Genomic DNA, 22,975 nt, shown 5'->3' on the forward strand with positions numbered 1-22,975 from the left:
CTTGACTGCTGATTCCATGAGTGCTGAAGGTGGATCCAAGCAAAATAACATATTTGACAACTTTTATCTTTTCTCCATTTATCATGATGTTATCTATTGGTCCAGTGGTAAGGATTTTTGTTTTCTTTACATTGAAGTGCAGCCCATACTGAAGACTGTGTCCTTTGATCTTACCATTTAGCATTTCAAGTCCTCTTTGCTTTCAGCAACCATGGTTGTATTATCTGCATTTCACAGTTGTTAATAAGTCTTCCTCCAATCCTAATGTCACATTCTTCTTCATATAATGCAGTTTCTCAGATTATTTGCTCATCATAGAGATTGAATAAGTATGGTGAAAGAACATAACCCTGGTGCACACTCTTCCTGATTTTAAACCTTTCAGTGTCCCTTTGTTCTGCTACAATGACTGCCTCTTGGTCTATATACAGGTTTCATATGAGCACAATTAAGTATATGGAATACTCATTCTCAGCAATGTTTTCTACAGCTTGTCATGATCCATGGAGTTGAAATCTTTTGCGGAGTCAATAAAGTACAGGTAAACATCTTTCTGGTATTCTCTGCTTTCAGCCAAGAATCATCTGACATCAGCAATGATGTCCTTCATTCTATGTCCTCATCTGTCAATGTACTATGGCAGCTGTTTTCTAATGGGATGAGCTAGTCTGAAATGACTGGTGGATGACACCATCTCCTTCTCCACCCCCCATGCTGTAGAGATATGAACATGAGCTGCGACAGGCCCTTTCAGAAGAGTTTACTCTATCATCTCAGAGAGATACGGGATAGAAGATGATACTTACAAGATCTGAGGTCAGAGCTGTTTACTCTGGGTGGGTGGGAGACGTTCACAAGACCAGAAAGAGGATGCGAGTCTAAGAGGTCCAGAAGATGATTCTGTACCCAGCATCCTCCTTGAGGCATGGTGAAGCCTTAGAAGAACAAGCCATGTAGTAATCTCATGGCATCACATATGGTATTCTCATGGTGTACAAGGCCCACTGCACCAGTCACAGGTTAGCACCCTCTTCAAGCTTCTACTGTCCAATTGGGATCTGGGATTATGAGCATGACCAAGATGTCAAGAGTGGACTGAAGACCAGAAAGTTCTCCTGGAATGTTCTAAGGAAGTAAAGGAACTGCTAGAACAACACTTAAGGTACAGACTAGGAGCCAAGTTACCTGGCTCAGAGGATAAAGGATGAGATGGTTCTCTTATCCTGGGTTGGGATGTACAATCCACACACACTTCCTACACACACTTCCTGCCCTCCCATCCTGTCCTCTGGTGTCACCCTCTCAACCCCTTGAAAGGCCGGGGACAAGCACAGCATTTCATTAAAAGAGGCTTGGGACAGTCCAATGACCTTGGCTTTGCTGCTCGCTGGTGATGCTTTCTTCCCAGACAGGGCAAGCTAAAGCACTATCTGGAATCTTGATGCTGAAATAGGAATACTAATGGTCCCCTTCCTAGGGTTGTGGCAAGGCTAAGAAGAGGCACAGAGCATGGAGAGGGCCTAGTATGGTACTAAGACACAAAGCAAAGTGGGTGCTCAGTAAATATCCACTCTGTTCTCTCTTGCCCCTGGATGGCTCTGAATGGAGACAGTATTTCCTTGGGTGGTGCCAAGACCCAGAAAAGGATCACAGAGGATGAATTACATGCCCAAGGCCACAGAACTGATCCTCTCCCAACACAGCACAGTTAGGCCCCATGCCCTTTCTCTTTGCTGATCTCATGTGCTTGGCCCCCTGACCTCCTGGGTCTGGTCAGTTCTATTCTACCTTCTCCCCATCAGCTCCAGTCCTAGTCCTAATCCTAGGTCCCATTCTGCTGGTCCTCAGAATTCAGGGACTGAAGTTTGACAGATGTTTATGAAGGGTTGTGATGGGCTTGATGTGGTCTAGGTGTCCAGTTTCAGGGAGAACTTCATAAGAGTCAAGTTGGCCCAAGTAACTTCTAAAAACCTTTGTCCTTGGAAAAGGGGATGTGACCTCAGGGGCAGGAGTGGGAAAGAGAAAATATAGAAACTGAGCCACAGAATCCTGGATAGAACTTTGGAACATGTTTCTTCCAGGATCTTTTGGTTACAGATGTGGAAACTGAGGTCCAAGAAAGGGCGGTAATTTGCCAAGGTCAAACGTTGGGTGGTGCTAGGAAAGCAAAAGGCAGGCCTTGGAGGGGCACCAGGGTTTCTTAGATGGAATGGGGAGGTGGCGGGGAGCTCCCAGGTCTGTCCCTAAGCTCAGTGTCCAAGGTTGGAGGGGTTTGTGTCTGCGGAGGGGGCTAGCTTCGGGATGCCTGGGGTTGGCTAAAAGCAAGGTGGGGGTGAGCTTGGGGGTTGTGGGAATTCGGGGTCGTACTGCGCGGGACTCCTGGAGAAGGGGCTGGTGAGCGGTGGGGTCCCGCGTGGGCAGCGCGTGGGGACCGGGGCGGGGTGAGTCACTGCCCGCCCGCTCCCATTGTGCGACCGGCCGCGGCGGCGGCGGCGGCGGCGGCGGAGCTGCGGTGCCGAGCGCGAGGAGGTGGAGCCGCGGTGCAGACTCCGGCGCCTGCGTCCGCCCGGCCGTGTGTGCGCCGCGGCCGCAGGCTCCCTTTCCGCCCAGTGCGCGCCAGAGGCCGAGTGAGAGCCCGGCGGCCGCGCCCGAAGCGGGAGGGCATGGGGCGCGGCGGCCCGCCTGGGCCCCGCTGGCTCCGCAGCCCCAAGGTACCGCGGGGCGGCCGAACTGGGAAGGGGCCCGGGCTGGGAAGGAGCGGGGAGGCGCTGACCCCACCCTCCTCCCTCAGGGCGCTCCACTAGGCCCCCGCAGCGCCCCCTTCTTCTCACCCGGGTCACGGGTCCCTGAGTGAGCGGGAGCCTGCTCAGCCGCCGCCTCAGCCATGGCCAACGGAGTGATCCCGCCGCCCGGGGGCGCCTCCCCACTGCCCCAGGTGATGGACGTGTGGGGATAGAGGAGGAGGGGGAGGGACCCCACGGGAGGGAGGGGTGTCCTCTGGTCGACCCTGGGGAAGATGGAAGAAGAGAGGTTCTTTGGGTCTTTTCTGGATCCATTGCCCACTCTTCCCAACCCCTGAGAGTCTGGAAGGGTGCCTTCTGGGGTACTGACCCCCACCTGGGACTAAGAGAAGGGGTAGTTGAGAGTGAAGCCTGCTGGCTACCCCGGCTCCAACCAGTCCTTAGCGTGGGGGTGGGGGTGCACAGGACAGGGCCTTAGGAGAGACTGTCTGGACCTGCAGGTCCGGGTGCCCTTGGAGGAACCCCCTTTGGGTCCAGACTCAGAGGAGGATGATGATGACTTGGGCAAGACCTTGGCTGTGAGCAGGTTTGGGGACCTCATCAGCAAGCCCCCGGCCTGGGACCCTGAGAAGCCCAGCCGCAGCTACAGCGAGCGGGACTTTGAGTGTGGGTAGCCTGGGGACCCCTAGTGCAGCCGGTCCCCATCACCTTCACCACCACCACCTTCATCGCCTCCATCACTGCTCACCATGCCTTGGCCACCAAGTGCCGTCCGGTGTTGGCGCTGTGCTGGATTTTGTGCTGGGTCACCCTGGGTCATCCTGCCTCACCCATAACCTGTCCACTGTAGAGGGGAGAAGGGCCCAGATCCAGGGGAGATGTAGGGACATAGGCCAGACTTCCCTCCAGACCTTCTCCTTGGCTCTGCCTCATCTCTGGCCCCCCCCTCTGCCCCTCATCCCCCACCCCCCCCAAGCTCATCTGACTCTGCTGGCCCTCCCCTTGATATATCATGAGCCCTTTCCCCTCCCACTTCATGACTCCCCATCCCTCCTGTCTCCCACTCATCTAGGCCTTGCCAATGGCAGGCACATAGACCTGGGTGTTGTGGGGAGCCTGATGCTAGAGGTCCTGACTCTGGGGTGCTCTTATTCTAGGACTTAAGCTAGAATCAGGTGTGTGCCCCTAGGGTGGTGAGGGGCCCAGTCTTCAGCAGGACCCCAACGTACTCTCCTGCACCCCCAGTTCACCGGCACACATCCCATCATACCCACCACCCGCTCTCGGCGCGCCTGCCTCCACCCCACAAGCTTTGGCGACCGCCCCCCACCTCTACCCGGCACACCAGGAGGAAGAGAAAGGAGAAAACCTCTGCCCCCCCCTCTGAGGGGACCCCTCCCATCCAGGAGGAGGGGGGAGCTGGGGCAGAGGAGGAGGAGGAAGAAGAGGAGGAGGAAGAAGAGGAGGAAGGGGAGTCAGAAGCAGAACGTTCGGAGCCCCCACCCTTGGCATCGCCACAGAAAGCCAAGGTAGGGGGCTGTCCCTTGGTGGAGGGGCTGATTGGTCAAGGTGGAGCACAGAGGGGAATGGCAGGGTGAAGGGGCTTGAAGGGACCCAGGTGACATGTTGTTTGTCCGCAGTTCTCCATTGGAAGTGATGAAGATGAGAGCCCTGTACTTCTAGGGAGAGCTGCCTCGGTCAGGCCCCTGCCCTCCTTGGGCCCATGTGCTGACAGGAGCCCCCAGCACTTGGGCAGGTACTGGTCTTCCCTGTTTCAGTGATCCTACAGTGGTAAGGTCCAAGGAGTCCTAGTGTGGCGCTATGGGTTAATGTGCTAGACTGCAGAGTCAGTTTGAACTGCAAGGTTGGTGGTTCAAGCTCACCAGTCACTCCTTGGAAAGCCTCTAGAGGGTCACTATGGGTCGGAACTGACTCGATGGCACTTAACAACAACAACAACAGTGGTAAGGTCCAAAGCGCCTGACCTACACCTCCTTCCTGATTTTGGGGTGCTCCTCCCAGCTCTGACCCCAGAGTTGGAAAAGGGCCTGGGGAGGTGAGAGTGGGGGCCTTTTCTTCTCTGTCTGGAGAAAGGAGGAAAGAGGGAGAGGTGTCTGAGTGGAGAGGACGGTGGGGACAGTTGAGGAAGGTGTCCTGGAGACTGCAAGGGATAGAGTGATGCGGGTTGGAAGGCCCATGCCAGCGGGCTTGTCTGTGCAGAAGAAGCAGGTGTCTGAGCTGGGGGAAGTAAGGGACTCTCTCCAGGGCCTGGCCCACTGCTCTCCTGCCCCAGGCCATCTCTACCACGTTCTCCTGTGATTCCCAAGGCTGCTCTGTTGCCTCCTCAGCAACTCCAGCCCCAAGGCCCGGGCCTCGAGAGTCACTGGGGAGAAGAACCGGTCCTGGAGCCCATTGGCTAGCTATGACCTGCGGGAGCGGCTGTGCCCAGGCAGTGCCCTGGGCAGCCTGGGTGGCCCGGAGCAGCAGGTGCCCACTGATGAGGCCGAGGCCCAGATGTTGGGCTCTGCAGACCTGGATGACATGAAGAGTGAGTACATCCTGAGGGCCAGCCCCTGACCACTCCATGGTCCCCAGCCTACTGTGGACCTTGGGGTGGTGCTGTGCTGGCCCCCCCCTCCCCCAGTGCCAAGTCCCCTATGCAGTATCCCTGTCTGTTGCAATATGGCTAGTGATAGGGAGCTCACTGCCTCTCTGGGACCAGAGCTGAAATTTCCCATTTTGACAGCTCTGCCCTTCGGTCCTGATTCTGTCCTCTGAGTCACCCCCAGAATATAGCTGCTCTCTCTTCACATATTTGAAGATATCTTTAATCCCCTCCCCCAAAGCTTCTCATCTCTGGGCAAACAGCCTCAATTCTTTTAATCCCTTTAGAGCTTGGCCCCCTCTGCCAGGCTCCAAGGCCTGTGTCAGCCTACCCCTATCTGTCCCACCTTGGCAGTGCCTAGCTGTGATCTCGGCACATTCCTTCCATCTTATCAGTGCCTTGGTTTCTGTGTCACCTGTCATCACCCATGAAGTGCTGTGCCCAGGCCAGGGGCATCACTGACCCCGCCCTCCTCCCCTCTTGGAACTGCAGTGTATGGGGGAGGGGGGAGGGCTTTGCGCTCACTACGTCATGGAAAGTTGCCAGAGCCTGAGGACAGGGACAGGAACAATCCGATGGCAGCAGCAGCAGTGGCTTTGGGGTGGGGGTGGGGGTGGACCAGGGCAGAGGAGTGTTTACAGTACTGGCAGCAGTAGGGAGCAGGCTTGGGGCAGTGAAGAGTTGGGGTCCCGGGGCCAGCCAGCAGTCTCCAGGCTCCCTCTAGGAGAGGCGGGACTCTGGGAAGGAGCAGGAAATGGCGAGCCCTCAGGAGAATGTCACAAAGCCCAATGGGGCTCTGAGCCCTGGTCCCTGGCACACTGTGGGTCAGGACCCTGGAGGGGCTCCAGCCCCCAGCCCTCGAGACTCACTGGCCTCAGAGGACTTAGAGATGTTTGCACTGGACTTTGAGGATTATGACCTGTTGGCGTCCATCAGAGGCCAGTGGAGCCCCATGGCAGGGGTACCGACTTGTAAGTACTTGTCCCTCAGCTGCCAGCCTGCAAGGGGCAGGCTGGGAATGAGGGGAGAAGTTCTGCCCAAGTGTGCCTGGTTGTGTGCTGGTGGGGCTGAGACGTGGGTATAGAGACAGGTCACAAGGACGGTGGGGGGGTTCCGACCTAGGGACCCTAGAGTGGAGGGCAGTGGTCATAGCAGGGGCTATGCTGTGACTGTGGACTGAGTTGTGAATCTGCCTTTTTTAATGAGGTTTAGTTATTGGTTTGCTGTGTGACTTTGGGCTGGTCTTTCCCCTTCTCTGGGCCTTTATTTCCTATCTATGAAATGGCCATGTTGAATGATGTGGTCCTGCCAACATGGCCACCACCAAGTGGGCAGAGCAGGGGCCATGACCCCGAGGCCCTGAGCTGGACCCGTGGGACCACCCAGCTGACCTCCGTAGGTCACCGTCTGGAGGATAACCCTGGGGTACGGCGGCACCTGGTAAAGAAGCCGTCCCGGACACAGGGTGGGAGGAGCAGCCCCGGTGGCCTGGCCCCCATCCTGCGAAGGAAGAAGAAGAAGAAGAAGCTGGACCGGAGACCACATGAGGTACAGGACCCTGACTTGCCTCTCTGCTCTGGAGCCCTCCTTCCTTCCCCTTGTGTAGTACTGGCCCGTACCAGCCTGTCCCACATGGCAGTCCCAGGCCTCACACCCGGTCCACCCCAGGTGTTTGTGGAGCTCAATGAGCTGATGATGGACCGAGGCCAGGAGCCCCACTGGAGGGAAACAGCCCGCTGGATCAAGTTTGAGGAGGACGTGGAGGAGGAGACGGAGCGCTGGGGCAAGCCCCATGTCGCCTCGCTCTCCTTCCGCAGCCTCCTGGAGCTCAGGAGGACCATTGCCCACGGTAGGTAGGGACCTTGCAGTCCAGGAGTGCTGCACTCCCTCCTTCCTGGTCTTGATTCCTGGGTCCAGTGGAGATGTGGGGCCCAACTCCCCCAGCTGTCTCCAGCCAGCTGTGCAGGGACACACACGAGCAATGAAAAACCAGTGCCCTCCCCTTCCTGGTGAGGAAGGGCGGGGCTCTCAGGGCTCCTGCACCCTCTCCTCTCCCTGGGGGGCCTGGGGCATTGGGTGGTTTGCTTGCATAGCATGTGTCCTGGCCCCTGGGGCACGAGGCAGGGAATGGGTGGCTCTCCCTGTCTGACGAGGCTGTGCCTTCTCCCCTGCTTGTGCCCTAGGAGCTGCCCTCCTGGACCTGGAGCAGACCACTCTGCCTGGCATTGCACATCTGGTGGTGGAGACCATGATCGTATCTGACCAGATCCGGCCAGAGGATAGGGCCAGCATCCTTCGCACCTTGCTACTTAAACACAGGTGCTGGGGCCAAGCACCCGGTCAGGGGAGCCTTCCCAAGTGGCTTCTAGGACAGCGCCAACCACTAGAAAGTACTTTTTTACACTGAGGCAGAGGAAGGGCACCCTGACCCTCTGTTTCTCACCTCCTGCTGGCCCCTTCTTCTCTTACCAGCCATCCCAACGATGACAAGGACAGTGGCTTTTTTCCTCGAAACCCATCAAGCTCCAGCATGAACTCTGTCCTGGGGAACCATCATCCGACCCCCAGCCATGGCCCCGATGGTGCACCTCCCACTATGGCCGATGACCTTGGGGAGCCCACCCCACTCTGGCCTCACGACCCTGACGCTAAGGAGGTCAGTCACCTGACTTGGACTGGGGCTGGGGACCGCTGAGGCTTCCGGCTTCAGTGGAGGTGGCGGACAGCTGTGTTGCACAGGTCAGGATGGTTGACTCCTGGCATGTGGCTAATTGTGTGGGGGCACCTCAAGGAGGTGTGCCTGGGGTGGGGTGGGGGGGTCCCTGCCCTGGAGAAGCAGAGGATGATGCATCTGACCCATGGGTGCCTTTTAACAAACTGAATAAGGTTTAGAGTAGGGTCCAGATCCTGATGTGGGACCACATCACCAGCAGGGCCCAGGTCTAGGGGTTGGAGGGCAGAGTCCAGGGCTGGAGCAAGGGTGGGAGGGCCTGCCACGGCCTCCGGTCTGGGTCCCAGCCCTATTCCAGTTCTGCGTCCTCAGAAGCCCCTCCACATGCCTGGGGGAGATGCTCACCGGGGTAAGAGCCTGAAGCTGTTAGAGAAGATTCCTGAAGATGCCGAGGCCACTGTGGTGCTCGTGGGTGAGAAGGGCAGGGTACCAGGGCGGGGGGCAGTAGGGGTGGGCCTCCATGGGGCCTGCTTCCATCCCCACCTTACCCTGCTCTTCCTCACAACCCGTCTCACCCTCAGCCCTTTCTTCCCTGATCCTGCTTCATATCCAGTCTCCTGCTAGCACCTTGGTGAGAGTTAGAGAAAGACCCCTTCCTTAAGACCCTTCTCTTCCATCTGTTGGTAGACTGCAGTAAATATGAAAATGTATACAGAAACGAATAGAACTTGTTTAGATTTGGGGTTTCTTTGTGCAGTGTGCAACCTGCTCAGCTGTACATGGTGGCCCCAGACCTCCCGTCCAGGGCCTTCTGCCCAGCCTGTGCCTTCCTCTCCTCCCAGGCTGTGTGCCTTTCTTGGAGCAGCCAGCGGCAGCCTTTGTGCGGCTGAGTGAGGCTGTGCTCCTGGAGTCTGTGCTCGAGGTCCCTGTGCCGGTCCGCTTCCTCTTCGTCATGTTGGGGCCCAGCCACACGAGCACTGATTATCATGAGCTGGGGCGCTCCATTGCCACCCTCATGTCTGACAAGGTGGGCTTGCTTGTCTCCCTGCCCCTGCTTGCCCTCTGGCCATCCCACTGTGCATAGCAGTGCCCATGGATACAGGGCTGGTAGAGACAATTCTGGGTGAAGACAGTTCTCTGGAGAGTGGTGGGCTGAGGGGGAGGCAGGATCGATGCAGGGACAGAAATCCAGGCTCCAAAGCTTCCAATGTGACATGAGACTCACAGGAAGGTCTGTATGTGGCTCCCCCTGGACTTGGACAAGAAGCTCCTCCAGCCAGGGATGATGTTCAGAGTATTCATCCAGGGTGTGGATCTGGTGGTCTTGACTGTACCAGGCATTACTCCTTTAGATGCTGCATTATGGAAAAGTCTGGAAACTCCTAGGGGAAGACAGGGTTCTTGGGGGTGTTTGTATGGTGCATGTGACCGAGCGTCTACCCTGCCCCTTCCCCAAAGTCCTTGTCCCGGAGGCCCCTGACCTGCCCTAGCCTCCTGCCTCCCAGGCCTTTTTGAGCTTTATGTCCCCCCATCCCCAGCTGTTCCACGAGGCAGCCTACCAGGCAGACGATCGGCAGGACCTGCTGAGCGCCATCAGTGAGTTCTTGGACGGCAGCATTGTGATTCCACCATCGGAGGTAGAGGGCCGAGACCTGCTGCGCTCTGTGGCTGCCTTCCAGCGAGAGTTGCTGAGGAAGCGGCGGGAAAGGGAGCAGACCAAGGCAAAAACAACCATGACAGGCAGCTGTGCGGCACCTGGGAAAGGTCAGACCCCCTCCCCCCAACCCCAGGCCATCTCCTGAGTCCTTTGTCTTGATGGCACTTGAACCTTGCCCAGTGTCTCCACCCGTCCCGGGACTGGGGCCTCCAGACAGGAGGGTGGTAGCCTGTGTTCCAGCAGCCCCTTGGTCCCCAGAGCTGTCTTTGGAGTTGGGGGGCTCCGAAGTGACCCCTGAAGATGACCCCCTGCTACGGACTGGCTCAGTGTTTGGGGGGCTTGTGCGGGATGTGAAGCGTCGGTACCCCCACTACCCCAGCGACCTGCGGGATGCTCTACACTACCAGTGTGTGGCTGCCGTACTCTTCATCTACTTCGCAGCCCTCAGCCCCGCCATCACCTTTGGGGGGCTGTTAGGTGAGGGTGGGCCCGGTGGTCACTTTGAGGGGCTGTTAGTAAGAGACAGAGAAGAGGGGCTAGAAGTAAGGGGTTAGGGTGGCCCGGTGATTACCTTTAGGGGCTGATTGGTGATGTGTCACTTTGGGGAGCTGCTGAGTATGGGCTTCCCAGTGATTGTCTTTGGAGGGGACGGTGAGGTGGGGACTGAAGGTGAGAGCTTGTGAGACAGGAATGGTGAGGGGCCTTTCCTACCACTCTGTGGGTTTGCTCTGTTTTTGTTGGGGGCCCAGCTTAGGAGCAGTAGGAGAAGGCAGTGGAGGGGCGGTAGGCTGGGGAGGAGGAGCCGGCTGTCAATTGGCCATCTCGGCCATGGGGACTCTGCCCATCCAGGAGAGAAGACTGAGGGGTTGATGGGCGTGTCAGAGCTGATCGTGTCCACGGCTGTGCTGGGTGTGATCTTCTCACTGTTGGGGGCTCAGCCGCTGCTCGTGGTTGGCTTCTCCGGGCCCTTGCTTGTCTTCGAAGAAGCATTCTTCAAGGTGACATCCCCTTGCTGGCTCCCCAGGGCTCTGGCTTCCTGTTGGAGCCCCCCACCTGTCCTGTGGGGGGCAGCATTCTGGGTGGAACACCTGTATTAACCCCTCTTTGTGCCTCCAGTTCTGCCAAGCCCAGAACCTGGAGTACCTCACTGGCCGCGTGTGGGTTGGCCTCTGGCTGGTGGTCTTCGTCCTTGCCCTAGTGGCCGCCGAAGGCAGCTTCCTGGTCCGCTACATCTCGCCTTTCACCCAGGAGATCTTTGCCTTCCTTATCTCGTTCATTTTCATCTATGAGACCTTCTACAAGCTCTACAAGGTGCGGGTTTACACCACTTGGCATGGGGCAGAGCATGGGAGGGAGACGGGGGCTCTCTCAGTGTGGAAGTAGGGATGAGAGTGAACACTGGGCTAGGTCTGAGCAATGGGTCATGGCTCCAGACAAGTGGCTGGAGGCTGAGGCCAAGCACTCATCTGTACAGGTATGTGGTGGAGGGGGCTACCTGCACAGGTCTGTGGTGGATGTAGGCTGTCATTGTCCAGGGGCAGGTGGATGGGGTCTCCTTTTGTGGAAATTTGTGTGTATGTGTGCATGCATGTGTGCATGATGCGGCTGGATGTCTGTTTGTGTCACTGCTGCCTCTTCAGGTGTGTGAAGGTCCAGTTTTCTTCCTCACACCTGGATCGATGGTGGTGAAATCAGGGTCACCTGCCCAGGTAAGCGGTAGGCCATCCTTGTTGCCCATACAGGTGTTTACCGAGCACCCACTGCTGCCATTTTACCCCTCTGAGGGGGCCCTGGAGGCTGGCCTGGACCTGAATACGAGTGCCCTGCCCCCCACAGAGGGGCCACTGGGCCCGAGGAACCAGCCCAACACGGCTCTGCTGTCGCTTATCCTCATGCTGGGGACCTTCCTCATCGCCTTCTTCCTACGCAAGTTCAGGAACAGCCGTTTCCTAGGTGGAAAGGTGTGTGGCTTCGGGCCTGCGGAGCCCTGTAGGGTCCCTGGGATTCCTGCATCTGCTGCCAGGTTCCTCCCAGAAGGGGCTGTACCCTTTTCCTTGTCAATGCAGGGAACCCCACCAAGCCCCCACCTTTCAGAGGCCTTCCTAGTGTGCTCTACTCTTGTCTCGAGGAAGCTGAGTCAAGAGAGGAGTATCATCCTGGGCTGGCACCTGGGTGGGGGGCTTTAAGGAACAGGCTGGAGGGCTTCTGGCTCCAGCTCAGACCCAAGGAGGGTTGGGGTAATAGGCCCCAGGGTGGTTTTCTGACCCTAACCTCGACCTCTCCCCTCCCCTGGCTGGCCCCTTTAGGCGCGCCGCATCATCGGGGACTTTGGCATTCCCATTTCCATTCTGGTAATGGTCCTGGTTGATTACTCCATCACAGACACCTACACCCAGGTGAGTAAGCCCTGAACCTCCTCTTCCACCTCCCCCACTGGCCGAAAAGAAGTCTGCAAATATGCGTCCATTGTCCATGACCAAGATCAGGGCTGGGACCCATGTCCCAGTAACCACCTGCTTGATGGATGGGGAGTTTCCAAAGCTCCTGTTCGTCACTCTGGCTGAGGAGGTCCCCAGGGTCTGGAGGCCTGTGTGGTCTTTAAAGGTGAAGGGTCTTGAGTAGCAGGGCTGGGGCTGAGGCTGGGTTGAAAGCCCAGGTCTTCCTGACAGCTCGGGGCGTGGGGAGAAGGCACGGTTCAAGGTAGTTAGCTTCTAGAGAGTCCCCCTGGACGCTGGGTTAGTGAAGTAGCCTTGTGTGTTGGGTGGCTCAAAATTTGCACTGCTCTGCACAGGCCCATGATCAATATGCCTCAAGTATTGATTTTGGTTTCACAAATAAATTTTAGCAAGTAGGTGAATTTGCAAATATGAAATCTGGCAGTAATGAAGATAAGTACTTCATTTTCCTGGCCTCTGGTGGGTCCTTGAGGAGGCAAAATTCACTTCTTAAGACCTGTTCACACCCACATGTCCATCACTGCCGAACTCAGTGGGAGCAGTTGCTGGACATGTCTTCTTCCTTGCTCTGCAGAAGCTGACGGTGCCCACTGGGCTCTCGGTGACTTCTCCCCACAAGCGTACATGGTTCATCCCACCCCTGGGCAGTGCCCGCCCATTCCCACCCTGGATGATGGTGGCAGCTGCAGTTCCTGCCCTTCTGGTCCTCATCCTGATCTTCATGGAGACACAGATCACTGCGTGAGGGCAGGGGCCCTGGTGGGGATGGAGCGAGGGCTGGGCTGGCTGCTTCTGCATGGGTTCAGGGTTAGGGCAGGGACCTGATTATCAGTGTGGGCACAGGATGGGTAGATCTTGAGGCAAGGAGTGTGTGTCTGGAGCTGGCAGGGATGGGAAGGGGTGGGGAGGGGCGGAGACGGTGGAATCCACTGCAGAAGGTGTGCTTGTGAGGCAGGGGTTTCCTAGGATGCTTTGATGGTGTCTGTTTGCCACCCCCACCATGGGCAGGGGCCACTTCCCAGCCCTCGTGACACCCTGACATCACGCCCTCTCCCAGTGGTGCATGCATGCTCACCTTGGTGAAACCTCAGTGATGGGTGCTATCTGGCAGCTGGTATTTGTGTGTTTTAAATCTTCGGTGTGCGACTCAAATATACTTAAATGGGAGAACTGCAGTCTCACATCTGAGAAACTGAGAGCAGCAGCTGGCTGGTCCCCGGGGGAGGGGGAACTCTCCTCTGCACGTTTCCCCCTCATTGTCCCACCTCCTGCCTGCCTGGCCCCCACTCCTGGTCTCTTCTACAGGCTCATCGTCAGCCAGAAGGCTCGGAGGCTGCTCAAAGGCTCGGGCTTTCACCTGGACCTGCTTCTGATAGGCTCCCTGGGCGGGCTCTGTGGGCTGTTTGGGCTGCCCTGGCTCACAGCTGCCACCGTCCGCTCGGTCACCCATGTCAACGCGCTGACTGTGATGCGTACTGCCATCGCCCCAGGCGACAAGCCCCAGATCCAGGAGGTGCGGGAGCAGCGGGTCACCGGTGTGCTCATCGCCTGCCTCGTGGGTGAGCCTTGGTCCCCAGACCCACCACCTGGGACCTGTGTGGCCTTAAATCCATTCCCATCAGGCCTAGGACCCCTGGCCTTAAACTTGTTTGCTTTCTGGTGCCTCCTGCATCTCCTCATGTCCAGCTCTTGCCCCAGATCTGCTTCCTGACACTCCACACACACCCCTCCTGGGCCCGTTCTTGGCTCTCTGCTGCCCCATCTCCTTTTGTTCATGGGGATGAAAGCTGCATTTATCCATCAGACGGGCCTGTCTGTCATCACAGGGCTGTGCTGAGGGGTCAGGTAGGGTGTGTCACCTCTGCAGGCCTGTCCATCGTCATGGGGGCTGTATTGCGCCGGATCCCATTGGCTGTGCTCTTTGGGATTTTCCTGTACATGGGGGTTACGTCACTGTCGGGAATCCAGCTATCCCAGCGCCTGCTTCTCATCCTTATGCCGGCAAAACACCATCCTGAACAACCCTATGTGACCAAGGTGGGACCTGGGCATGGAGGTGGGAAGATGGGGTGTCCAAAGGGATCCCCAGGCCAGAGATGGACGGGCGGCTTGGGAGGGTAAGTGGGAGCATGGGGAGTACAGGGGCGGGGGTCGCGCAGGCGCTACATGGCGAGGCCTGATACCTGTTCCCCAGGTGAAGACGTGGCGGATGCACCTGTTCACCTGCATCCAGCTGAGCTGCATTGCTCTACTCTGGGTGGTCAAGTCCACAGCAGCCTCCCTTGCCTTTCCCTTCCTGCTGCTGCTCACGGTGCCTCTGAGGCGGTGCCTTCTGCCCCGGCTGTTCCAGGACAGGGAGCTGCAGGCGGTAAGGGGTGCTGTGTTGGACTGCATAAGTGCTGGAACCAGAGAGGTCTGGGTTCAGATCTCCACTGGGACACCAGTAGAATGGGGACTAATAATAGACACCCTACAGGATTGTTGTGAGGTTCAGATACTAATCCAGACAAAGTACTTAGTATGGTGGTTTGGTACAGAGTGAGCACTGGACAGCTATGCAGGTTGTACCCTGAGCAAAAGGCCCCAGCTAGGGGCGAGTTGGGGTAGGATGCTGAAATCCAGCCCGAACCCTGTTTTCTGTTAGTGGGGGCATCTTTTTGTAAAACAGCCACTTAAATGAAGCTCACCAAGATGCCTGGGGAACTAGAGGTAACCCTAGAGTGTGCAGAGTAGGTAATAGCTATTAACGCTATTAAGGCTCCTGGCTTGTTGTTAGGTTCCATCGAGTCGGTACTGACTCATAGCGACCTTCTGCACAGCAGAACGAAACACTGCCAGATCCTGGGCCAACATCACTACTGTAGCCATGCTTGAGTCCATCGATGCTGCCACTTGGCCAGTCCATCTAGTTGGGGATCTTCCTCTTTTTCTCTGACCCTCCACCTTACCAAACATGATATCCTTCTCCAGCGACTGGTCCCTCCTGACAATATGTGTGAAGCATGAGAGACAAAGTTTGACCATCTTGGCCTCTAAGGAGCACTCTGGCTGCACTTCTTCCAGCACAGATCTATCAGTTCTTTTGGCTGCCCATGACACTTTCAATATTCTCCTCCAACACCATAACTCAAATGCATCAATTCTTCGACAGTCTTCCTTATTCACTGTCCAGCTTTCGCATGCATATGAGGTTATGGAAAATACCATGGCTTGGGACAGGCACACCTTAATTTGTGCAGCAGATTTGCCTAATGCAATACATCATTTGATTTCTTGACTGTTACTTCCATGAGTGTTGAGAGTTGATCCAAGAAGAATGAAGTCCTTGACAACCTCAATCTTTTCTCCATTGATAAGAATGTTGTTTATTGGCCCAGTGGTGAGGATTTTTGTTTTCTTTACATTGAGATGTAATCCATACTGAAGGCTGTACTCTTTGCTCATCATCAGTAAATGTTTTAAGTCCTCTTCACTTTCAGCAAGCAAGGTTGTATCATTTGCATATCGCAGATTGCTAATGAGTCTTCCTCCAATCCTGATGTGATGTTTTTCTTCATAGAACCCAGCTTCTCGGATTATTTGCTCAGCATACAGGTTGAATAAGTATGGTGAAAGAATACAACCTTGTCGCACACCTTTCTTAATTTTAGACTATCCAGTGTTCCCATGATCTGTTTGAACAACTGCTTCTTGGTCCAGGTACAGATGCCTCATGAGCACAATTAAGTGTTCCAGAATACTCATACTTCGCAATGTTGTCCATAGCTTGTCATGATCCACACAATCGAGAGCCTTGCATAGTCAATGAAGCACAGGTAAACAACTTTCTGATATTTTCTGCTTTCAGTCAAGATCCATCGGACATCAGCAATGATATCCCTCGTTCCATGGCCTCTTCTGAATCTGGCTTGAACCTCTGGAAGTTCTCTGTCAATGTATGATTGTAGCCGTTTCTGTATTACCGTTAGTAAAACTTTACTTACATGGGCTATCAAAGAGATTGTCCGATAATCTCCACATTCCACTGTGTCACCTCTCTTTGGAATGGGCACAAATATGGATCTCTTCCAATCAGTCGGCCAGATAGCTGTCTTGCAAATTTCTTGGCATAGATGAGTGAGTGCCTCCTGTGCCACCTCACTTTCTTGAAAGATTTCAATTTTTATTCCATCAATTCCTGGTGCTTTGTTTTTGCCAATTCCTTCAATGCATGTTGGACTTCCTCCTTCAGTATCATTGGCTCTTGATCATATGCTACCTCTTGAAACGGTTGAACATTAACCATTTCCTTTTGGTACAATAACTCTGTGTATTCCTTCCATCTTCTCTTGATGCATTCTGCATCATTCAATAAATTTGCCCAGAGAATCTTTCAATAACAAAAGTTGAGGCTTAAATGTTTTCCTCAGTTCCCCCAGCTTGAGAAATGCTGAACATGTTCTTCACTTTTGGTTTTCTGATTCCACATCTTTGCACATTTTATTGTAATTTTTGGCTTTATCTTCTCGAGCTGATCTTTGAAATTTTCTGTTCAGCTCTTGGACCTCCTCATTTTTTCCATTTGCTTTAGCATCTCTATGCTGGAGAGCAAGTTTCAGTGTCTTTTCTGACATCCATTTTGACCTTTTCCTTCTGTCTTATCATCTCAATGACTTTTTGCTTTCTTCATGTGTGATGTTCTTGATGTCATCCCACAACTCTTCTGGTCTTTGGTCTTTAGTGTTTAATGTATCAAATCTGTTCTTCCGATAATCTCTTAATTTAGGTGGGATATATTCAAGGTCCTATTTTGTCTCTCGTGGACTTGTTTTCATTTTCTTGAGCTTCAGCTTGAATTTGCCTATGAGTAATTGATGGTCTGTTCCACAGTCTGCCCCTGGCCTTGTTTTGACTGATGATATGGAACTTTCCCATCATTTCTTTCCGCAGATGTAGTCAATTTGATATCTGTGTATCCCATCTGGTGAGGTCCATGTGTATAGTCGTCTCTATAGTTGTCCATGTCTAAAGAAGGTATTTGAAATGAACAAATCACTGGTTTTGCGGAATTCTGTCATGCGTTCTCCAGCATCATCTCTATCACCATGGCCATATTTTCCAACTACTGGTCCTTCCTCTTTGTGCCCAACCTTTGCATCCCAATCACCAGTAATGATCAATACATCTTGATTGCACCTTTGATTGATTTCAGATTAGAGAAGTTGGTAGAATTCTTCTATTTCATCCTCACTGGCTTTTTTGGTTGGTGTATACATTTGAATAATAGTGGTATTAACTGGGTTTCCCTGTAGGCACATGGATATTATCATATCACAGACAGCGTTGTACCTCATGACTGATCTGGATATGTTCTTTTTGATGATGAATGCAACAACATTCCTTTTCAATTTGTCTTTTCCAGCATAATAAACCATGTGGTCATTAGATTCAAAATGGCCAATACCAGTCCATTTCAGCTCACTAATGCCTAAGATATTGATGTTGATGCGTTCCAGTTCATCTTTGACAACTTCCGATTTTCCCAGATTCATACTTCGTATATTCCATGTTCCGATTTTCAATGGATGTTTACAGCTATTTCTCTTCATTTTGCGTTGTGCCCCATCAGCAAATGAAGGTTCCGTGGGCTTTTCTCCCCCGGGTTTTACTCCATTTGCGTCATCATGGTCAACTCTACTTTGAGGAGGCAGCTCTACAGTCGCATTTTGAGTTCCTTACAATCTAAGGGGTTTATTTTCCGGCACTATATCTGACAGTGTTTCTCTGCTGTTAATAAGGTTTTCAGTGACTAAATATTCAGGAGTAGTTTGTCACTCCTTCTTCCTAGTCTGTCTTTGTCTGGAAGCTCATCTGAAACCTGTCCACCATGGGTGACCCTGCTGGTGTTTAAAATACTCATGGCATAGCTTCCAGAATCACAGCAACTCACAAGCCACCACAGCATGACAAACTGACAGATGAGTGGTGGTGGCTGGATCCTGGGTATTCCCTGGTTAAGCACTCAGGTACTAACCACAAGGCTGGCAGTTCACATCTACTCAGAGGCTCATCCACCCAGAAGAAAGGCCTAGAAAGGTTTAGTAGTTGACTTCTGAAAGATCCATGAGGTCACCATGAGTTGAAATTGATTGGTAACAACAGGTCTTTCTGTTTCGTTTCTTGCTCTCATTAATTGTTATTATGAGGAGGTGCCAGGGGCCTGGGGGTGACCTCAGGTCTGGGCCAGAAGGAAATGTGAAACTGAATCTGGCCGCCTGGCCCCTGCTGCCTCTGGGAAGGGCCACCTTCGCATCCCTGCCTCTCCCAACCTGCTCCTTTCTGCAGCTGGACTCTGAGGATGCCGAGCCAAACTTCGATGAAGATGGCCAGGATGAGTACAACGAGTTGCACATGCCCGTGTGAGCCTCCAAGACCTCCGTACCTTGGTGATCTGACTCCGAGCCCCAGTCAGAGCCAGGGGGCTCCTCAGGACCTCAAGCTGTGCCTGAGCCCACGCCTGTTGCCACGGCCCGAGTGACCCCCTGACTCCACCTGGGACGCTGACCCAGGCCTCACACAGACCAGACTGGCACCGGCTTTGAGCTCATTACAGCCACACTTCTTGTCTTGTGTCTGCCTCACTTTCTTGGTGCCATCTCTTGTGTCTCTGGTCATACTTATCAATTAGGAATCAGAGGAGTTCTAGTCTCAAGGCCATCAAAACTGGGGAGAGGTTTGGGGCAAGGACAGAGCCCTTGTGGGGAAGGGGGAGAATCAGAGACCACAGAAGGTCAGAGCTGGGCCTCATTGTTGCCCCGCTCTAGCTGACAAGAGGGAGGCCCAAGGTCTTTGCTCAAGGCCAGGCGCCTGTGAATCCAAGCTCTTCAGGAGGCGGGGCTGGTGCAGGGAGACAGGGGAGACTGCTGGGCTTTGGTCACCAGGGAAAGCAATGGCTGTGGGATCCAGAGGGGAGTGGAAATGCTTATCCCTGATCCTGATCCTGGCATTTGGAGATGCGGGGACAGCAGCCCAATCTCCTAGACGCCAGGGTGGTGTTGGATTTGGGGTCCCTGGACCATTTTAGATCCTCCTGGCTTGAAAGAGAGGCAGTTCTGGGATTCCTGAGGCCACTCCTTGTGCAACAGTCTGTTTTGCCAGAAATAACCTGAGAGGCCTTGAGGAGGGTGGAACTGAACCCATTGCGTCACAGTTGCTAGGCAACCAGCAGTGTGATGGAGCCGCTTGTCCCCATAGTGCCCTCTGGTGGCTTCTCTCTCACACTGCAGGCTTTGTGCAGACCAGGCCAGGGTAGCACTGCCATCTGGTGGATCTACAGTCGTCAAGGATGCTATTCAAGCAAATTCAGAGGTTCTGTGGACTTCTACAACCCTGGGCAGCTCTAAGCATCAAATGCTGGGGATACGCACGGTTCTACACTTACAGTTCCTCCACAGCTGGGCCCCACTTACTCTTCCCATTTCCCCCACTCTTGCATTTTCCTCCCCTTGTGTCCAGGCCAATGACTAAGCGTCCTGAAGCTGGATAGGAGGGAGGGGACAGACCACTGTGTGGCCCAGCTGTCCTGGATAATCATTCAGGGTTAGGCATTTCAATCCAGTCTCCCCAGCTCTCAGTCTCCCGTGCCTGGATGGCCTCCAATTGCATCAGGCCTAGGACAAAATCTCTTTCCCTTGGATTGGCCAAGACTAAGTGGAGTTTTAAAGGAACATTGCCAAAGAACAAACTAAATGCCCAAACCCACTGCTGCAGAGTTAATTCCGACTCATAGCAACCCCATAGAACAAAGCAGAACTGTCCCATAGGGTTTCCACGGCTGAAAGTCTTTCTGGGAGCAGACCCCAAGCCACATTCATCATTCTTCTGTGGAGTGGCAGTTGGTTTCAAACTTCCGGATATTTTGGTTAGCAGCTGGGTGCTTAAGCACTGTACACCAGGACTCATCAAAGAACAAAAAGAAGGTCAAAATGCAAAAACCACTGATACGAATGTTCACAGCACATTCCAAACAGCAATGGCAGGCGAGGCTCACAGCTGGGCTAGGCTGAGAGGCTGCAGCAAAGCTACCCTAGAGAGAGTTTCCAGGTCCTGCTCTGGGCAGTCTCCCAGTTTGGTTGGGAGGATTCTAGGGACGGCCCCCACCCCACCCCCACCCATCCCACAGAAACCTGCTCTAGTTTTTCCTCAGCTGCTCCCAAAGAACCCGAGAGAAAATGGCTTGATTCTTCTTCATTGGACACTTGCTCCGTCACTCATCTGTGTGTGGCCAATAGTTGAGAGCTATGGGGGTACCTAGCTAGAAAATGGAAAACATGGGGGCTTTAGAAACAGGGAAAGAGTCCTGGTCCTGGCTTAGGGGTTGTGATGGCCTTTGGTGACACAGGCCTGAGGCCAGGCCTCAGATAAATGGGTAAAAATCTTCAGTGAGAGGCAGACCCCAATGCAGCCTCTGGCTAGTGAACTCGCACTGCTGTGGAAGGAAATGTGAGTGGAAGGCCTAAGAGTCTGGAGTCCTGGTGTGGCGCTGTGGGCTAATGCGTCAGACTGCAAAGTCATCTGAACAGCAAAGTCAGTGGTTCAAGCTCACCAGCTGCTCCTTGGAAACCCTATACAGGGTCGCTATGAGTCGGAATCGACTCAATGGCACTTAACAACAAGAAGAGTCTGGAGTCCTGGTGTGGCACTGTAGGATAAGCTCTGGACTGCAAGGTCAGAAGTTCAAACCTACCAGCCCTCCTCAGGTTACTATGAGTCATAGCCGACTCAACATGACACGTTACCACAAGAGTCTGGTGCTTTAAAGACCTTGGTCCCTTTTCACTCTCTTCTCTTCCATCAAGGGAGAACCGCTGCAGTTATCAAGGCCAAAGTCTGAGCTGGGCCTGGTTGGGAGATTCTTTCCCACCCAGTTTAGTATCCTAAGTTGAGGGTCTGAGAGGGTCAAGGGGACTTCATTGACCCAAAAGGTAAACAGGAATGGATGGATACTTGAAAGAGAGGGGAGGAGGGAGTGATAGTGTAAGAGACAGGTTCAGGTGTAAGAGACAAAAGATAAGAGCTGGGGAGACAGGTGGCAAACCCATAGGTCAACTTGGCCTGGCCTGGGGCCTGAGCAATCCCAGATCATATTGTCTGGGCCCTTTGGATTTTGTAGCCTGTGTTCCCTTTAACTTTCTATTCACTGGTTTCCAACCCTGTCCCCTTGCGGACTGGGCAGCTTGATGAGGTCTTGAAAGTGTAGAGGAGCCCTATTTAGTTGGATGGGCTGACTCAGGGCAAGTGACTCAAAAGGGGATAGAGCATCAGGCCTCATTGGCATCAGCTTTAGACCAAGTGGCCTGGGGAGGAGGCAGTGCATGGAGGCACGAGGCCCTTCCTCTAAGAACAGTGGATCTGATACCATTTTGTCCCTCTCCTTATGGTCTTCTGAGCTGGGTTATGGTACAGCTTGGACAGCTGTCCAAATCTTTCATTGTTCTTGGGCAAGTTCAAGCCCACTTCCAACTCAGGTAAGTCTTAATTCTTCCTTCTTAAAAACAAAACAAAACCACCAACCCCCCCACTCCCCAGCTCTATTTAGATACAATCCACATATCCCACAATTCGCCCATTGGAGGTGTACAATGCATTGTTTTTTTAGCATATTTGCAGATCCATGTAGCCATCAACACAGCCAATGTTCGAGTATTTTCCTAACGTTCTTTTCCTTTGAGCAGAGAGGGTGGCTGTGTTTCTTTGTTCCATGTTGAGGATTCAGCTCATTCAAGACGGCTGTTGCCCTCGTGAAAGCTTCTGGCTATCAGAGCTCATAGACCATCTGTTTGGATTGCCCCGTGTCCCTCGTCTAGGGCACAGCCCCCGGCAGTATGTGTCTGACTTGGCAGCCTGTGTGACATCTCTTCTTGTATCGTATCAGATGGCTCTTAAATAATGACCAGGCCTGTTGACACTTGGTTCTCTCAAAGGGAATTTTGAGTAGCAAAGGAAAGGTGACAGGAAATTCAAGGGCACTTGTCCTAACCTCTGCCCATTCAGCTGACAATTAAGCTGTGGTGGAAAACAACAATAAAGCAGGATCTCGGCAAACACCAAGTGGCGAAGTGAATCCAAAGTGGCAAACAAGAAAACCCGAAGTGAGGCATTTAGTTCTGAGAGAAATAAATGATACAATTGAGTGAGAACTTGATGGCTGTGTGACTCACCACTTGAACAAAGAGTGAAAAGTGTTGTGATTTATGTTCTGGGGGCAAGATTGAAGATTTGAGTTCTCTGCTGGGATTCTTTTTAATTTAGTTGGACATGTTTCTTCTTATTGAACAACTGTTTATTAAGTGCTGACTAAGCAGACAGCCGCTGGGATGCTGGTTCTCTGGTTGGTAGATGAGTCACATTGATCTGAGGGATGAGGAGAAGGAGCCGGGAACTCCTTCATGCCCAGTGTCCCCTCTTCTGGGGCAGAGCTGCCAGAAGCACAGCGAGTATGTGTGGGCACAGCTGGAGATGGGGTAAGGATGGGGGACCAGGAGCCATAGTTCCTGGAATGATATAGAACGGGAGAGAAGGAGGCCCTGAGGAAGGTGCAAAACAAAACTTTGATGAGATGGTGCCTTAGTATACTGCAGTATCTCTTCCATGGGACTACTCCCTGTAGTCACCAATGAGTTGTATTGTGTCTCTCTTCCCTTTAGATGGGCAGGGACCAGGCCTGGTCATTGATTTTATCCCTGATGCCTCCTGCAGTGATTGGTCATGGGGGCAGAAGAGGGCAGGTGGCATGGTGGATGACTCAGCTCTATTTAGGATCCACTGAAGACCAAGGATGATACTAGTAGAATAAAAGCATTAAAA

At 53.6% G+C, this 22,975-nt stretch overlaps 1 protein-coding gene across 2 annotated transcripts; it reads left to right on the forward strand.

Annotated features, from left to right (window-relative positions):
• The first annotated feature begins 2,610 nt into the window (after nucleotides 1-2,610).
• Nucleotides 2,611-18,543, forward strand: SLC4A3 (solute carrier family 4 (anion exchanger), member 3). 2 transcript variants are annotated; one of them, XM_006867853.1, is made up of 23 exons: nucleotides 2,611-2,711; nucleotides 2,792-2,935; nucleotides 3,242-3,407; nucleotides 3,987-4,270; nucleotides 4,382-4,497; nucleotides 5,090-5,289; nucleotides 6,746-6,894; nucleotides 7,015-7,195; nucleotides 7,530-7,665; nucleotides 7,819-8,002; nucleotides 8,390-8,489; nucleotides 8,860-9,044; nucleotides 9,556-9,781; nucleotides 9,933-10,151; nucleotides 10,524-10,672; nucleotides 10,791-10,985; nucleotides 11,417-11,635; nucleotides 11,981-12,070; nucleotides 12,705-12,871; nucleotides 13,436-13,689; nucleotides 13,998-14,167; nucleotides 14,325-14,498; nucleotides 18,455-18,543. In XM_006867853.1, the coding sequence occupies exons 2-23, from the start codon at nucleotides 2,885-2,887 to the stop codon at nucleotides 18,530-18,532; spliced, it is 3,693 nt and encodes a 1,230-aa protein (XP_006867915.1). In that variant the 5' UTR covers nucleotides 2,611-2,711; nucleotides 2,792-2,884; the 3' UTR covers nucleotides 18,533-18,543. The 2 variants fall into 2 exon arrangements, with proteins under 2 accessions (XP_006867915.1, XP_006867914.1); XM_006867852.1 differs by lacking the exon at nucleotides 2,611-2,711 and having other exon boundaries at nucleotides 2,885-2,935; nucleotides 5,069-5,289; nucleotides 18,455-18,532.
• The last annotated feature ends 4,432 nt before the right edge of the window (nucleotides 18,544-22,975 follow it).

This window comes from Chrysochloris asiatica, unplaced genomic scaffold, assembly GCF_000296735.1.
Source record: "Chrysochloris asiatica unplaced genomic scaffold, ChrAsi1.0 scaffold00110, whole genome shotgun sequence".
Taxonomy (NCBI): Eukaryota; Metazoa; Chordata; class Mammalia; order Afrosoricida; family Chrysochloridae; genus Chrysochloris; species Chrysochloris asiatica.

What these genes read in the sequence shown, in the direction of transcription:
- SLC4A3 (XM_006867852.1), top strand. Translation starts at nt 2,885, where the DNA reads ATGGCCAACGGAGTGATCCCGCCGCCCGGGGGCGCCTCCCCACTGCCC. An exon ending in AGCCCCCAGCACTTGGGCAG is followed by an intron (nt 4,498 to 5,068) that starts GTACTGGTCTTC and finishes GTGATTCCCAAG; the next exon opens with GCTGCTCTGTTGCCTCCTCA. An exon ending in AGACCTGGATGACATGAAGA is followed by an intron (nt 5,290 to 6,745) that starts GTGAGTACATCC and finishes TGACCTCCGTAG; the next exon opens with GTCACCGTCTGGAGGATAAC.